Below are 18,028 nucleotides of genomic sequence, written 5' to 3' on the forward strand. Positions count from 1 at the left end.
ACAGACTTTTCCACTGCGCGATCTACAACTGCGTGGTGTCGGCGCTGTGCTGCCGCGACCCGAGCATCGATGTGTACGCCACAGTGTTCGACAAGAGGACCTGGCCCGAGCTCATCGGCACGGACCATTTGAGCCTACCCATAAGATATCAATGGGTGAGTGGTTGGACAAAATGTATGCGGAAATGTGTACCATGGCTATGCTGTCTTCGAGTGGCGAGTCATATAATATGGACACGCCAATGGTTTTTTGGAAGTCGTGGTTTTTTATATTACATCATTCGTCGTCAAAGAAAACTGAAGTTTTATTAATAAAACTTGGTGCGAACAGAAAACGTTATTGTAATGGTGTAAAAGCTGTAAAGCATTTTTTTATATACGCAGAACCGCAACAGCGCGCATTACACGCCGTCACAGCGAACGCGCACGTCTGGGACGCTCACGCGTACGCTCACACGCACGCAAACGCATACGCGCACGGAACTCACAAGGGACTTTACGCATACACTATCCGAAAATCCATTGCAGTACGACCTACATGAAACTGAGGTATATATTTTTCGAAATGTGTTAAACTTATCTTTACTTTCTTCAGAAAAATGTTACTTAATTCAACTATTTTAATCTCAATAAATTCTAACTATCAATACACAAGTTATCGTCCTAGGAAAAAATATTGTTATTGTCTGCTTTCCTCGCGCACTAAAACACTAATTTTTCCATTGGTCCACTAAAACAGTGCCAATAATTTCGAGTGCGACTGAAAGAGACAAGCAGCATAAGATTTTTCAAAAGAATTTTATAGATATTGTAGTTATATCTATACTAATATTATAATTCTGCAGAGTTTGTTAGTTTGTTTGTTTGTTTGTTTGAACGCGCTAATCTCAGGAACTACTGGTCCGATTTGAAAAATTCTTTCAGTGTTAGATAGCCCATTTATCGAGGAAGGCTATAGGCTATATTTTATCACGCTAAGACTAATAGAAACGAAGAAATAGAGGAAAATGTGGAAAAAACGGGGGGAAATTATTTGAAAGGGCTTATTTGAACGCGCTAATCTCAGGAACTACTGGTCCGATTTGAAAAATTCTTTCAGTATTAGATAGCCTATTGATCGAGGAAGGCTATAGGCTATATTTTATCACGCTAAGACTATTAGGAGCGAAGAAATAGTGGAAAATGTGGAAAAAACGGGGGAAATTATATGAAAGGGCTTATTTGAACGCGCTAATTTCAGGAACTACTGGTCCGATTTGAAAAATTCTTTCAGTATTAGATAGCCTATTTATCGTGGAAGGCCATAGGCTATATTTTATTATTCTACGACTAATAGGAGCGAAGAAATAGAGGAATATGTGGAAAAAACGGGGGCAATTATATTTTTATGTTATTTGGCAAACATGAAGAATAGACCACGTTAAGGGACATAGGCTATTTTTTGCGGAAAAATGTACGGTCGCGTGAAATTCCTAAATTACGCAAGCCAAGCTGCGCGGAGCATCTATATATAATAAAAGCGTAGAAAATTCAATGCTGTACATTGAATATTTTTGTACAATAAATAATACTTGGGACGTGATCTATAACTATACTAACGCGGACGAAGTCGCGGGCAACAGCTAGTTATTCATAGTACCGTAGACGGAAATTTACGTTAACATCAATAAATAGTCGTGTAATTAGAAAATACAGTAAAAATAGTGTAAGAAATATGTTTTTATTAATGTCAGATGTAAAACTACTTAAACCAGGTTCAAGCACAAGAGGTGCCAGTTGGTGACAGTGCGTTGAACCGTCACGAGTGTTCCGCCGCCCTCATGATGGTAGTCCGGAAGGTCGCACCTCATGAACCTAACCGACCCATGCAGCTGATAGCGGCAGCTTTAGCTGATGAGCTCCACTGTAACGCCAAGTGGCTGCTAGCGCAGGTAAGCACCATGAAAGAAATTGTTTTAAAGGGGTACATAATTTAGCGGAGTCACAATAGACATAACTACCAGTAGTTCGACTGCAAAGAAACGGACAGGTTTCAATATCTGTCAAATTCGTCGGGTTTCACTAGGATTATAAACGGAATGTGCCTCGCGCTGGCTGATATAATTTATTTTTAAATAAGGTAAAAGCACTAATGGTAGACTCGGAACTAATAGATGACACTTGCGACAAAAATACCATAAAAATAAGAATTAGTCTAATTTTTTCTCAACACTATAAATTTTATAAGCTTCTCAAGCTATCTGTTGACGTGAAAAAATATATTAGGGACGCCTTCGGGAACAAAATTTTAAAATGGGATCAGTTTTCGTAAAAAATGGGACCGCGTCAACACGCGCTCGGCAGTTTCTTAGCAAATAGGTTAAGGAAGGCGAAATTTTGCACGTAAGTTTTGAATACATTTATTTGATTTTTTGTAATTTCTATTGATTTCATTGGATTAATGGTCATGTTGTATACACTAATTAATGTTTATTTATGATTTTTATCAATTTTCCCTAACAATATAAAGGGTGTCTACTATTAGTTCTTGAAAATGTAAAAAACCTAATAGATGACATGGAACTCATATCATCATTTTGCAATACATACTAAAGTTATTTTGTAGTTTATTCTACTGCAAATATCATCACTCTTTTTTTCATTCATTCTCTGAAAATATAATTCCATAAACAAACTAACAAATTAGAACTAATGTACCTAAAAATTGACATATTAGACCTTGTCTGATCTAAAAATCGATTGCTTTAGTTTTTTAGCAGTAAAAAGAAGAAAAAGGAGAGCTGAGAAAAGAAATTAAAAAAAAGAAGAGACAAGAGAAGCATGGAGACTAAAGACTGAAAATAAATTTGCTAGGAAAAAATGTATGAATAATAAAAATAAAAGGAAAGATAGTTTTAGCATGGAAGAAGAATGGATAGAATCTGGAGACAACGTGGATAATATTTCATATGCATGTAGTTACTATGATGAAGTAAATGAAATCTTTTGAAAAAACGGCAAATAAAGACCTAATAATAGGAAAAATGTTAAATGTGATGTAATGTTCTATGTCAACTATTAGTTTATATTGGTGTCTACTATTAGTGATGTTCGTTTTCTGTGGTGTCATCTATTAGTTGTTATGACTAAGTTTACAAAAATACCAATAATTTATTTTTTAATTGATTTGTCAGTGAATAATCATAATAGTTTTATTTTGTAAGAGTTACTGAAGACATGGAAGAAGTTGTCAATGCATTATTTTAATAAATATATATTTTACAACATTCAAATGTTCCCTGTTTCCTTAAAGCGTCTGCCATTAGTGCTTTTACCTTATTTAAAATAAAGATTTCAAAATTGGATTGTGACAATTTTAATCGCATGTGCCAAAACACAAACAACAATACGACCAAAGAGGAACACGTCTAGCGAATATGTCATAGTTTTAAATTCGTAGGTAACAAGTTAACAACCCTAGCGACGATTTTCGTCATAATACGTCAAATTTAAAAATTTCAACATCAGTTCTAAGTCGGCATACTCTATACAGGGTGCAATTTAACCTTCCTGCCAAATTTGGATATATTGATCCTTGTTAAAAATAAAAATACACGTATTTCTTCTTTTATAATCACTCAGTACTAAAATTTTGAGAAATAGCCTCCGAAAGTTATCCTACCAAACATCACAAAATATGGACACATGCGCGGCCCGGCCCTGCCCCGCCCTTCCATTGACATTCTTGCAGTGACGGATTGCGACTACTTGATGCCCTAAGCAATCCATGCCTGTGGGCCCCCCTATCCGTATCTCAACTAGAATCGGTCTTTGAACCTTTACTCTTCTGGTGCCCCCTCAGACGTGATGCCCTAGGCAATTGCTTAATTTGATTAAGGGCTAATCCGTCACTGCATTCTTGTTATTATCATAAGTTGCGAATTTTCCCTTCACACCACAGAATAGATAATACATACAAGTACTTCATACTTTGACGAACTTAGGACCGTCAAATGTAAAGGACGTAAACAGGTATGTTTAGAATAAAATTAATTGATACACATCAAAAGTATCGAAAATTACAACTTTTTAATTACGAAAAATAAGCACTTCAGAAATTTATAATAAATCTAAACCACATCCTTTGCATTTAGGCGTATTTAAAAATTCAATTAACTTATGTACACAGTACAACTAATTAAAAAATAAAAATCAAAACAACCCACCTCTTAATCTTATTTACTTCCATCTTGTCTACACTTAGCATAGTTTAAACGAGTTCAAACTGCAATCCGTTTTGCTCTAAGCAAAGTCTAGCGCTTTTTGCACATTGTCTTTAAAAGTTTGTTACTTTAAAAGTTTGTTAAGCACAACTTTGTCACTTTTAACCTCGTCAGAGGCATGTCTTCGAGGCTGGCTAGGCGTGTGCAGGTGTTGCGAAGTGCGAACTGTCCATAATCCGAGTCTTTGATTGTCTCGCAATTCAGATTCAGGGTACAGCTGCTGCATTCGCAAACACAATTTTTTGTCTACTTTTGCTAAGATAAAAAAAAGATATAAACACTGAAATTTTTTGAAATCTCTATTTGGGGTCCTGAAGATGATAGCGGAGCGAATTGACTCTCCACTCCTTCGCAGACTCACTGAACTACATGTCAGGGTAGCAAGATGAGCTGATGAGCTGCATTGTGATTATTTGTTTAGTTCATAATTATTTTATTATCAAAAATTATTTATAATATGGGCTTCTTTGTCTGAAAATAAATTTTATTTATTTATTTATTTATTAACAATATTATTAACTATTGTATATAGAATTTAAAAAAATATATTTCTTTGACATTATTTATTTTTTTAATATATTTTTCATCGGTCGAAAGTACCCAAATTTGAGGTTTTTCGAACCTTTAAAAATTCATATCTTTAAAAATATTAACTTTATCGTAAAAAGTCATAGGACCTTTTTTATTCGTATTTCAATAAAGAATATAACAAAAATTTGTTCGGTTGAAAAATAACAATTCCTTGCAATTGTTTAAACAATGTTTGTTTAAACAATATGGCACCGGGTTGCGCCCTGGCAACATGCATTTATATCATCAGGAGGGCAATTTGAAGAGGATCGCATAAAAAATTGAGGTGGAATAGTTTTCGGTACTCATGCGCCGACTCGTCCTAGTCTAATAATTCTGTCTACTCTGGCGGAGTTATGTCAAGCAAAGGACGTGGTGTAAACTGAGTAAGTAACGCAAGTTCGCCACCTGCCTATAAATAAATTGATGTCATAAATTATTAAATATATAACATAGAACAAATTTAAATAGAACAATTTACTGCCCTAACGTGTGGCATTATGACAATTAGTGCAAAACAACTTTGCAGGCCATCTGCAACTGTAAGCAGGAGCTAAAGTCGCACGCCAGCGTCTTGCGGCCGGCGCTGCTCGATATCACCGCTAACACAACGACCAACATGTTTAACTCCGTACATTTTGATATTGTAAGTGAACTGAGACTTGTACATCTGTGCTTGTACATAAGGCCCGTGGCGGTCGGCAAATCTTTGGCTGGCAAGGGCCCAAAATTTAATTTAAACGACTTCATTTCAATTTTTTACTCTAAAGTATAATATTTAACATTTAATACGTAAAACGTTATGTAAGTCAAAAGTAGTATTTGTTTATACGAATTTCAATTTGCAGCTTGAAACTATAATATCTTGGCATAGCGAAGAAGAACTACCTTCGTCTTGTATAGAAAACCTCAATTCCACTATAAAGCATTTGATCACTACCACCCTGGAATATAGGAGTTTTGCAGTAGTGAGGAGTCTACTAGAGAAGCTGGAGAAACTGTTAGACATGTATCCCAATGTAGTCACTATAAGCGGACAGTTCTTTGAAGACAAGATTGTTGGTGAGTTAATTTTTATCCGACAGTTCCAGACGAAGGGTTGTGTGAGAAGTTGCTGTGTATGTGTTGTATTGAATTCGTTTGGCATGTTCGAGAGCCTAAACGGCTTGGTGGATTTAAACTTAAGAAATAAAAGGTATCATTTTGAAATCACACAATGTATGACAATTGTATTGTAGGTATTGGAGAAATTAATGCTAAGCACTTCTGTATTATTGTTTGATTTACACAATGATATATTACAAAAAAAAAACTCAAAGCAGATATGTTACTACCGCGCGCGTTGTGAAGCTTCAAATACGACCCAATTGGGTTGTCTTTTATTTAGTCTGTCTCTTTTATGTAAATGGCATTTCGTATCTTTTGTTTCACTTATTTGTCAAATTTGTCAATGTTGTTCGGAAGAGATTTAAACCGGAAAATAGTATGAACGTAACAAATCTGTATAAGTAGAATATCATTGGATTTACATGTGTTGTGTGGTGACAAAATAAAAATATTCTTATTCTTATTCATTATAGTCGTCTTGGTCGTGAGAAGGCGTACGCAGTTTGGCTTTTGCTTAGAAAAAACAGTTAAAAATATTTTAGTACCCTGCTGGCAATTACTTAGGGAATAAAAAACTAGGCCTTGGCATCCGTTGTGGATGATTTATACAGTATTTTCAGAGCGAAGTAACCATTCCTCAAAAGTCAAATACTGTAGTGGGACAAGATTTAAATGTCCGTATGGTTACACAAGCACATAGGGAATAAACCTATATTAAAACTACTAAATAAAAAAAAACTATAAGTACTAACAAAATTATTCATATTCACCTTCAGATTTCCAATCAGAAACGACGAAGCGGTGTATTCAAATTTTGAAACGGATTACCAAAGCGAAAATTGACATACCAGAACTTCTACCTACTGTCATCCAAGCCATAGAAGGGAAACGGGTATCTCCAGACGTCACCGAGTTGTTCGGTCTAGCGTTAGCTATTTCCCCTAGTACGGAAGTCCAAAAGAAATTTCGATCGATGCTCGAAAAGACGAGGCGAAGTGATGTGGCCGAGTATATCAAGCTGCTATACTACACACAGAAGGGCTACCCGAAATGCTGCGATGAAGCTAATTTTAGGTAAGATATTGATTGTTATATTTAAAACAATAAGGGCCTGTTTCACCACTTCCTGATAAAGTGCCGGATAGGCTATCCACAACTTTTTTGACAGATTCTCCATTCTTTATCTGACAAGTTAAGTGGTGGATAGCCAATCCATCACTTATCAGGAATGGGTGAAACAGGCCCTAAGTATTGTTTATACCATCGAAGAAATTGATTCATAGGCAGTTGACCTACGCCATTTTATTGGTTTATGTCAATTCAATATTAGCCGGCGAATGGTGATCTGTCGGCTGGGTTTGACATGACGCGACCAATCTGCATATGAATTAACTTCTCTGACAGTACAGGCCAATTTACTAGCAGTTTTTCTCGCTTTGCCATAGTCGGGTGAAGCCATTTTAATCACATAAATATTTTAAAACTATTATGTCCAGAATAAGTATTAAAACACTAAATTACGAAAGAACAGCTTTATTGAGCTAGGTAGCAAAATACACTGAAAATATTTATGTACCCACTTATTATGTCAATAAGAAAAACAAGAATGTACCCACATCAACCAACCTACAAAGTTCATACAAAATATTAGATGTGTATTCTACAAAAACTTTGTTAAAATTTAGAAAATATTTACCTACTTTGTTCTCAGAGTGGTGTCAGATCTGTTACCAAAGATAGTTGGTCGCGAGAAAGTAAAGTGCGTTCAAATCATTGTGAAATGCATCAGCGAGGGAATAGGTAAAGTTGACAATCTGCCGCTACAAGAAGTTTTGGCTGAAGAAACTGGACTCGAATTGGTAATATTTTTATTACGTCTTCGATTATTATTACGACTGATTATTATTATTATTAGGCAAATTTAAAAGAAGAAAAAAAGGGGTATGAATTTGACACGTACGCATTTTACGTACTCGCATGCGTATATGCTAATGTGCCCGAATCAATCATGCATGTCGTGCGTACTTGTAGAATATTTATTGTCAAGCGTAAAAATATTTTGCGTGATGCGCTACATGGACGTGCTAAATATTTTAAAAATAAGTATTAACAATTATTTTGACTGCCTATTTTTTGCGCTCATATTATATTAAACTGCTTGCAGCTTACACATAGTCTGCCTCAAATTAGCGACAATGATAGAAGACAGCTAGTCCTACAAGTTGCGAATCTAAGCGATAATCCCAAACAGAAGGAAACCGTTTTCAAGGTCATCCTTAAAGCATTTCAATGTGAGTAAAATTATTTTTAAACCTAGTATAAATCGTACCTCGATTCGAATTTTTCAATTTTCTTGCGCCTAATCAAGAAACCAACAATCGCGTTGTACCTTTTGATATCCGAGGACCGAGTCGAACAGGAAATTTCAATAGCTCTTATAATATAATAACCCATTACCCAAGATTGCTTGGCAAATACGCCTGCATTTAATAGTTGATGACTTGTGATTGATGATTTTCAGGAATTTTATATACAAACTTGACTCATTAAAATACAGCAAGGCAATTTTTTTTATTTTTTTATATTTTTTTTATACATAAAATACCTGTTTAGGTATTTCATAATTATTACAATCTAGCCTAACTAAGACTAATAGGTAATTTTACGTTCACTTAATCTGCTAAGTAGAGTTAACTAAGATTGTGTCCATCAACACTTTCTTAAAGTCTCTATAAAGGAGAATACACACTATTGTTTGTGTTCGTCACAGTCACTTTAGGTCTTTTACACTGATTTTAACACTTAATACACTAACTCAAAAGGTTTTGTCCTTTTCAGTCTTCTAACTAAGTCCGTATTATCGAGGAGCTGGATGGCCTCGATATTCACGTGATGGTGAAGTCTCTTTTCGTGGGCAAATATCATACGTTATTTTATGCGGCCGTAAGTTTTCATGTAGTAATAATATTTTGTGCCTTTTTTCAGTGTTAATATCTGAACCGCCGGAACCTGCCTCCAAAAAACTAGCGGAGTCATCTAAAATATGCAGTCTGGTACGATCTGCAGATGATTATGCTGCAGCCATTTTACCGCTAGTCGGGAAAGCGTTGATGAGTGAGACGGAAGAGGTTAGAGTAGTGCAAGAATACCTGTCCACTGATTCGAACGTTAGGTAAAGTATCAAAAATCGAGTCATATTTTTACCTATCTCCTCTAAATAATTCCAAACTTTGCATATGTAATAAAAGTGACAATGCAATAATTTGTTAGAATTAAAAAATAGCGTGTTTTTTAGTTTCTATAACTTACAGTGTGTAACAAAAATAAGTGATAATACTTTAGGGTGTGTACGTGTTCCTTGTAGAGAGTTCACTGTGAAAGTAGCAGCGCTGAAAGACGAATTTTTTTTTCACTTTTGTATGGGCAAGGGCCCGAGCGTCACGAGTTTCCCCATACAAAAGTGAAAAAAATGTTGGTCTTTCAGCTCTGCTACTTTCACAGTGAACTCTCTACAAGGAACACGTACACACCCTAAAGTATTATCACTTATTTTTGTTACACGCTGTATATTATTCTGTATTTTTATCCTCTAACTAACAGTGATACGCGTACAACAATTCAAGGCCCGTCTTTGTCTATCATTTGTGACGTTCCAATATGTCATGCAAAGCAATCAGATTTTGTATAGTTATTCGCTGTGGAAATACTTTTATTAGTAAAGGGCAAAATGTTTTCATGTTAGTAGTAATGACAATAAATACTTACCTCATATCTTAATTTAAAAGAAGCCAAGAAGCTGTTAAGATTCAAAGCATACATATCGTTCAAAATCTAGGATTAAAAAACACAATACTTTTATTTTTACAGGTTCTGTGAGTGTATAGCTATAGCTGTATACTTTCCTCTCATATATGGAGGAAGTACCAACATGAGAAGAGCACTGGGCACTGCCCTGCTACTTTACTTCAATCAAGATAGACAACAGACCAAACAATCCACTATCAATGACAAAAATTCAAGGTAAAATTACATATTAATGTTATGAATTCGAAAATCTCTTTTTTGATTTACGGCTGAACCGATTTTATTGACGTTTGCGCTAACGCACGCTCATATTTTTGCGTATTTTTGCTCTAGTTGTAAGTTACACATAGTGACACTTTTGTGTCGTTACGTTACAACTTTTTCCGTCTAGCGCCTTTTCGCAACGCGCGATAAGGAACTTCGTTCCAATAATAGAAGCCATTATCAACAGAAAATATTACATTATCAAAAAATTAAAACAATTTCTGATTTTTAGATACAACATAAAGTTTTCGTCTAGTCTTTCCACAATGAACGTACGCGATGTAGAGACGCAAGGTAATTCTCCACATTATAATATATTATCATCAAATGTATTTGGTCATTTAAAACGTGTTTACAACATTTTGATTCTCGTTTTAGTCAGCAACACGCAAATACGTGAACCTAAGTCGCCGGAAGAGGTATTGGATGAACTGCTTAAGTATGCTTTGGTAAGTTACCAAGTTTTGAAAGACTTAAGTAAAAGATCATGTGACGAAATATTAATCTAGACCGACTTAAAAAAATAAGGTTTCTCAATTCGATTGGATATTATATATATTTTTTTTTATATTTGTAGGCAGATAGCTTCGTCGTTTATGCACCGATTTTGATAACGACAAGCGGCCTCATAATAAAGAAATACTGTTCGAAGACGGTTTTATTTGGTTTTAATTGATTTTACCAAATTTGTTTATACAGGAGGACCCCTCAGTCGCGGTAACAATATGTACGCAGCTGATACAGGCACATCGTGGTACGAAGCGGCCGGGGTTCGACTTCGACGACACCCTGTACGACATGCTCAGTCAGATGTTACAGCACGTCTGTGAAGTCACGCCGCATATCATGGAGATGATGATGATGCTGCGACATTGGGAGCCGAGGTAATGATATTACTGATATAATGATTAACTTTAAATAAGTGCCATGACACTCAGACTTCAGTCAGGCAGCGGGGCGGGAGCGGTGGCGGTGCGGGAGCGACGAGTTCTAATTTATATGGACCGGTTCTCCAAAACAGCGGTGCGGCGAGCGGCTCGCTGCGTACTAGAACACGCCGCCACCGCACCCGCCCCGCTGTCCGCTAATGTCGACACTGAATCCTCAGCGATCATGGCGCTTGCGATATGGTATGTCAAATCCCACAAATTTTTGACATCGCTATCGAAACTGGCAAATGCATTTAGACTAGGATACTGGGCCACCTCATCTAGTGGAGACCCTTGGACCATCTAAAGTCTTGAGGAGGTACTCACAATTAGCGCCACAGGCCTGCATCGCGCTATAGAAATTTCTGATCACGGCAAGATAATATATACAACGTCTGAAATGACGTCAGTGGGCTTCGGCTTGACAGCATGCTATCTCACTCGGTCGGAAGATCTTCCTTTTTGGCCACTACCACAGAATAGATAATAGTACAAGTACAGAAGTCTCACTGCTTTGATGTTCACAAATGCCGCCGTTTTATGTGCCTACATAAGTATTATTAACAACGGACCGCACGCGAGCAGCCGACATTGAGCTCTCTGGCGCCGCGCGATGGCCGATGGTCGACTTTATTCCACACCAATTCCACACCTTGTCAGATATTCCGAAAATAGGGTTGTCAAAATCAAATAAGTATAAATACCACGCAAGGTATATACGGAAACTGTTATACCTACCTAGTACCTATTAGGTAAATGAATACAGACACTTTTGATGTAATTAGGTAAGTAATTAGGTATGGATTATATTATTATGTGTAATGTATATGCAGCTACCACCTATTTTAAATAAGTATATTTATTATAATTATAAAACATTTGTGTGTATATTTATAATATTAAATTATTATCATAGATTTAGGTACCATGACAGTAGATATTATATAAATTTGCTATTTTATTCATTGTCCCAACAATCGGCTGCAATGCAGTATTTATTTTTGATAAATTTTGCCAATTAAAATATGATACTGCGTAAGAGGCGCGCGCGTGCGCCACGAGTCAGTTCGCGGCAACCATTGAATCGCCCCGACGTCGGGGAGTCTCGTATGTACTTGTAGCTCGGCGGCGGAACGGCGGAGTGACACCCCCCTGCCACTACGCATATTCCTAAAGGCCTAGCTACTATTGAGGCTATATTATTTGGTTAAGTAGCAGCGTGCCTTTTTTGCATAAGTAAATAGTTAATAATATAGTTATTCTGTTTCAGTCTGAAACGAACAGTCGACAAACTGAGCAAACTGACCATAGACTCGGAAGCTCAAGATCTATGTAAGCTGTTCAAAGAGGACTTTCAAATACATACGCTCGGTCCGGAGCATCTTGTTAGAGGGTAATTTCTTTGTTTTGTTTGAACGAGGGTTGCATGGCGCTATGTAGCCGTCAGGTCTAATGTGTCAAATATCGTGTCAGGCAGACATAAGATGGCTATATCGTGACATTTAGAAGCTATTTCGTGACATATGAGAGCTGTTTGACACGACAAACCTGACGGCTACATAGCGCCATACATGATACAAGTTACAACCCTCATTAGCTTTGTCCACACTGTGCCTTTTTCCTTGTACTTTGTTCATCATCATCGTACGTGAGGCATTCGATTTCTTCGATTTCTCAATAATCGAGTTGATCATCTTTAAATTATGCGTATATTAACACAAAAGACATGTTTTGTGTTTTAGGTTTCCCTACGATGGTGACGTCGCGATGTTACAAGTTGATGATGACATCTCAAGATTCTCTATAGACGGTAGGTACTTACAAAAACTTTCTTTCGTAGTGAACTACACGAACAATGGACATACGTCATTTTGTTGGGTTATGTAAATTAAATTTTATTCGTGATCTGTCTTCTGGATTTGACATAACGCGACCAAGTTACATAGGCCATTTTCTTATGAACCAACTTCTGTGCCAACTATGCTTCTATCTACTTCTTTCAGATCTCGTCTCTACATTTGAGAAGCTGTCAGATTGGGACAACATTCCGATACAAGAGAAGAACGAAGTCCGAGCCAATCTGCCACCCTTATGGACTAACGTAGCCAAGATTAAAGAGCAGTTACAATTGTTTGATGGTAAAAAAAAACTTGAGACCTTTCTGCTGAAATACCCTCTTATAACTTGCATATACGACGCATAAAAACCAGTTCTAGTATTTGCTTGTCAAAACTGTGTCTTAACTATCCGCACTCACGGCCACACTCAGAAACGTTTAAGGATGATTAAACTTCAATTTAATGAAGAGTTTGACAAATAATGTATGGAGCTTATGTCAATCTTTTTATTTAATTACAGTTAAGTAATCAAAAGTTTTTATTAGATGCCTCCGAGTATGACCATAAAGTTTAAATTACAGGTTGCGCGGACGGTCCCACGTGGTTTGACAAAATGGTGGACGTTTACAAGGGGGGAGACGTCGATTACATGTGCTTCAGGCGGTACGACGAGTGGCCGAGGAAGATGTTCGAATTGTCCTCCGTAAGCATCATACAATATACATCTCCATTATACAAGTACGCTAGATCTATGATACCCACTTTTTTTTGTGCCATTTGAAGCGGAATCAGCGCCCCCATTATTAGGGTAGAGAACTAAATTTGACATAACCATTGGTAACCATGTATGTATTTTAATTCTCTATGGCTTAATCGTTCGAATTGTTTTCGTGTTTTTAAAGTGTTTTAAAAGGTTTGATGCGATTAAGTAATATATAAATAAGTGGTGGTAGTTCATAGTTAAACTATGAAAGGGTGTATGTTATGTAAAACACGGTACAAAAAGGGATGTCGGGTTACATTTCACAAGTAAGTGATTTTAACAGCTCATTTCTACGATATTAAACTTTTATTGATAATATAGGCACTTAAAAATGTGGCACTAATCTTTTTATACCGTATTCACCACATATTTACGTTTGTTTTACCGATTTTTGATAAACAACTAAATTCAATAGTGCTGAAGTTTTCTGTCGATAAAACTTATCGATATTTATAATAATTGTATTGAAATCTCCGATAACCGATTTTTATTATCAAATACATATTATGCTCTTAAAATAATTGACAGGTTTCCGTCTGACGAAGGAAGTAGAAGGAAGAATAAGTGGCCATATTTTGTGAGCAATTTTTCCGGACCTCTTATGCAAAAAAAAAAGTCATTTTCATTATGAACCTTTAAAAAATGTTACTTAACCACCCATATCTTCAATAATTGTTAATCATTGACCAAAGTGGGTAAACATCGTCAACGCCGCCTTTTATGTCCAAAACAATATTCATACTGATATGCTGTCTCTTTTTAAATGCCCCAAAACTAGGACGATAGATCTAGGAAAGTTACTTAAAATTACATTTTTTTTCTATAACGTTTTAATTTCTTTAATTGGTCTACTTAGTTAGTTTGCAGTTTGACTGTAGTAACTACTCACTAACGCAGCCAATACCAAGTAGAATTGCCTGGATAGCATCAAAGACAAGTATATCGGTATTTTATTGACAGATGGTGGAATTATTGGATTGGGAAATACTAAGGACGAAAAGGGAATGGGAAAGAAAGTCCGAGCTGCCAGTGTTCGTCCATCCGACGGAGTGCGTCGCCAAGCAGGCCGCTAGACTGTTGATACGGTATGGAATATAAAGTTTTAAAATATTCTTATACTATCCTTAAAAAATATTTAGGCAATGAATAAATAAACGTTTATTCAGTAATCTGGTCATTACACAAAGTTCTGTACATTTAAAATTAAAAACACCACACAATACAAGTTAAACAAGTAAACAAGCACAAAAAACAACAATGCAAGAAAAAAACAATAATAATAATAATAAAACAAAACATAATAATGCATCCATGCTTATTACTTCCATACTATACTTATATACTTAATACTATAAATGCGAAACTGTGTCTGTCTGTCTGTTACCTCTTCACGCCCAAACAGCTGAACCGATTTGGCTGAAATTTGGTATAATAATAATAGCTTCCACACCGGTTTCGGTGACGGTGGCCGGTTTTATTGAAACCAGGCAAGCTACGCAGGAGTAATTTTAAAGTACCCAAGTGTGTGCCAATTCCTTTACTCTCATAACCCAGTGGGACGGAAGACTGACACGACCGGCGAGAGATCAGGCGCAGGACCGACTTTCTACATGCCCATCCGACGCATGGATCATCTTACTTGTCAGACAATCACGTAATCAGCCTGCATTGTCCTAACCAAACTTGGAAATAACATGTTTAGAACGTCAAAAGCTGCGCTCTATACCACTAGACCACAGAGGCGTTTTTTTGGCTGAAATTTGGGATGGATATACTGGAGTCCCGGGAAAGGACATAGGATATTTTTGAACCCGGAAAAATTTACGGTTCCCGCGTGATAAACGAATTTTGGCGAAACGGAGTTGCGGGCGTCATTTAGTACCATATAAAAAGTTGTGTCCTTCTCTGTTACATTAGAAAACACGCTCGATAGACGAGGACAAAACATTGTATGTCCATTGTAGAACATACAATGTTTCAAGCGTGCAGATCTATCTACAGCGTTCCGCCGCGATCGCCGCATTAGAATTATTTTTAAGTAATAAACAGTTTTATGCTTTATTCATTGTTATACGAATATCGTACACCGCGCTGCAGCAATAATTTCAGCCGCATTAATGAAAACTAGGTCTGTATTCACCTTTAAATACATTCATGGAAGAAAAAGCCATAAAAGATAAAATATTGACGACGCGACGTAGAGAGTAAAGGTAAGACCGCACTAGGCGTAACTGAACTGCAGCGGCACTGCGCGACACAACGCGTCAAAATATTCTTTGTATGAAATTATTTGAGACAACACGCACTACGCGGCAACTGAACTGCACTGCAACTGAACTGCGCGGCAAAGTTGATCAGCTGACCAAAAGTGTCGCGACTTGTCGCGACGTGTAGTTCCGTTGCCGCGCAGTGCGGTTTGACAAACTTCATTTTCATAGTCAGTCAGCTGGTTGGAAGCGCTATAATCAGTTAAAATGTCCATGGACGAGGAAAAATTAATTGTAATAGGCTACTTGACCTATATTCAATTTCATTGAACAAATACATATTTCTAGTAGAACTTGGCCTAGGAAACCGTATTTCACCCTTATCATGAAATAAAAGCTTATGATTGATAAATAAAGTCGATTTGAAAATATGATTTTATGAAAATAGGATTTGTACTGACGAAAACGTTTTTGCGTTACTTCCGATTTGGATGTGACGTCATCGTACTCGTAATTTAATATCTTTTATTTATCGCGCTCGTTGTATGTAAGTTTATTTGTACATAAATAATAAGAATAAGCCTAGAAAGATTTGTAAAATATATTTTCTTGAATAATTAAAATAAAACATCAGTTTTGTATATTATCTCCATTTATTATAGACGGGAAATGAAATGGCCAAAACCTTTCTCCAAAAATTTTTCAACATTACAAATGATATCTAATTTCTCAGATTGCTCAGAGCAGAGGTTGCCTAGATACTGAATAATTTTTTGTAGGGCCGCTGCAGCTCAAGTGCGGTATACCCAAAAATGACGCGTCGTGTCGCGCAGTTCCGCTGCAGTTCAGTTACGCCTAGTGCGGTCTTACCTTAAAGACGACAGACGTTGCTTGGACGTTGCCATGGCAACGTTACTAGCTACGTCGCGATGGCGCGCGTCTCGGTGAGTTGTGGCACTAAGAATAAATTAAGAACAGTAATAAAAATCGGAATACGCAATCCCGATGTGTTATTTCAGTTCGCTGAATGCAGGTAGCGTGGCCGAGCGGTCTAAGGCGCTGGTTTAAGGCACCAGTCTCTTCGGAGGCGTGGGTTCGAATCCCACCGCTGCCATCATATTTTTGTTTTGTACTCTACTCAAATCTTTTTTAATACTAGATGACCCGGTGAACTTTGTATCACTTCCCACCTAATTGCTTTTAACATAGCGCCATCTATTGAAAATTTACTCAATCTGTTAGAATTGTTCGACGTTTGGAGCGAACAGATTACTATCAAATATTTGATAATAATTAGCGATTTGTAATAATAATAATAATCGATGTGACTATAAATTGAGATGTAAGCTATCCTATCTTTCGAGTTGAATCAAATTGCACACGATATGTACAAAACAAATTTTAAGTCGGTTCAGTAATTTAGGAGTTTCTCGCGAACAAACAACGTGACATGTCATTTTTATACAAGGTGTAACCAAACTAAGTTATAATACTTTGTCTTGTTTATTGTATTTGTGTTATTTTCCATACTAAGGTGAAAAAAGTGACTCTTTCAGTGCTGCTACTTTCACAGCGAACTCTATATATGGGTTACTGTTTTCTTTGTTTAATTCACTCAAAACTTCGCAATTTAGCAATACACTTTTGGTATCCAACGCCATTGTTGTTGTTATGTCACAGGCAGCGCCAAGAGTATTAAGAATCGGAACTAAAAACTGTCAAACAGGCGACTATCGCTTTATTACATTTAACGAGCTTATGCCCGCGGCTTCGCTCGCGTTAAGAAGTATTATTATGTACAAACTTTCATCCCCTATTTTTAACCCCTTGGGGTTGGAATTTATCAAAATCCTTTCTTAGCGGATGCCTTCGTCATAACATCTACCTGCATGCAAAATTTCAAGCCGATCCGTCCAGTGGTTTGGGCTGTGCGTTGATAGATCACCATGTCAGTCAGTCAACTTTGAGTTTTATATATAGATGGCTAGCCGTTTTGAATAACGTATAGCGCCGAATACATTCCGGCGATTTTTCATTCAGCCGCATTCAATCTGGCTAAACAATAAATCGCCGCATTACAAAACGGCCCTGTTTTTTAAACAGCTAGCCGTAATGTAAAACGGCGTATTATACAATCCGCTGCGACATATACACAGATAATAATTATACAAGGTTTAATTGTCTTGGTCTGACACATAGGAAAAGTTACAGGACAGACAAAGACTACGCTACGTAAAAACCTGTTGTGTCGTCTTTCTTCTGTGTATATTTCATGTAAAAATTTG

At 36.7% G+C, this 18,028-nt stretch overlaps 1 protein-coding gene and 1 non-coding gene across 3 annotated transcripts in view; both read left to right on the top strand.

Moving 5' to 3' along the window:
* The window catches only part of LOC121725568, a 56,248-nt gene that overhangs the window by 23,007 nt on the left and 15,213 nt on the right, over positions 1–18,028 (top strand). For both annotated transcript variants that reach the window (XM_042112582.1, XM_042112583.1), the window contains 18 exons: positions 5–155; positions 384–548; positions 1,754–1,930; positions 5,361–5,477; positions 5,680–5,893; positions 6,715–7,012; positions 7,650–7,797; positions 8,103–8,229; positions 8,924–9,110; positions 9,806–9,958; positions 10,239–10,300; positions 10,385–10,455; positions 10,706–10,890; positions 12,206–12,328; positions 12,678–12,745; positions 12,939–13,073; positions 13,355–13,476; positions 14,497–14,621. In XM_042112582.1, the coding sequence (XP_041968516.1) occupies positions 5–155; positions 384–548; positions 1,754–1,930; positions 5,361–5,477; positions 5,680–5,893; positions 6,715–7,012; positions 7,650–7,797; positions 8,103–8,229; positions 8,924–9,110; positions 9,806–9,958; positions 10,239–10,300; positions 10,385–10,455; positions 10,706–10,890; positions 12,206–12,328; positions 12,678–12,745; positions 12,939–13,073; positions 13,355–13,476; positions 14,497–14,621 (2,628 nt within the window). The remainder of the gene's footprint in view (positions 1–4; positions 156–383; positions 549–1,753; positions 1,931–5,360; positions 5,478–5,679; positions 5,894–6,714; positions 7,013–7,649; positions 7,798–8,102; positions 8,230–8,923; positions 9,111–9,805; positions 9,959–10,238; positions 10,301–10,384; positions 10,456–10,705; positions 10,891–12,205; positions 12,329–12,677; positions 12,746–12,938; positions 13,074–13,354; positions 13,477–14,496; positions 14,622–18,028) is intronic.
* Trnal-aag lies at positions 16,776–16,857 on the top strand. The gene has a single exon. It is a non-coding gene; the product is annotated as a tRNA-Leu (tRNA).

This window comes from Aricia agestis, chromosome 3 (assembly GCF_905147365.1).
Source record: "Aricia agestis chromosome 3, ilAriAges1.1, whole genome shotgun sequence".
Taxonomy (NCBI): Eukaryota; Metazoa; Arthropoda; class Insecta; order Lepidoptera; family Lycaenidae; genus Aricia; species Aricia agestis.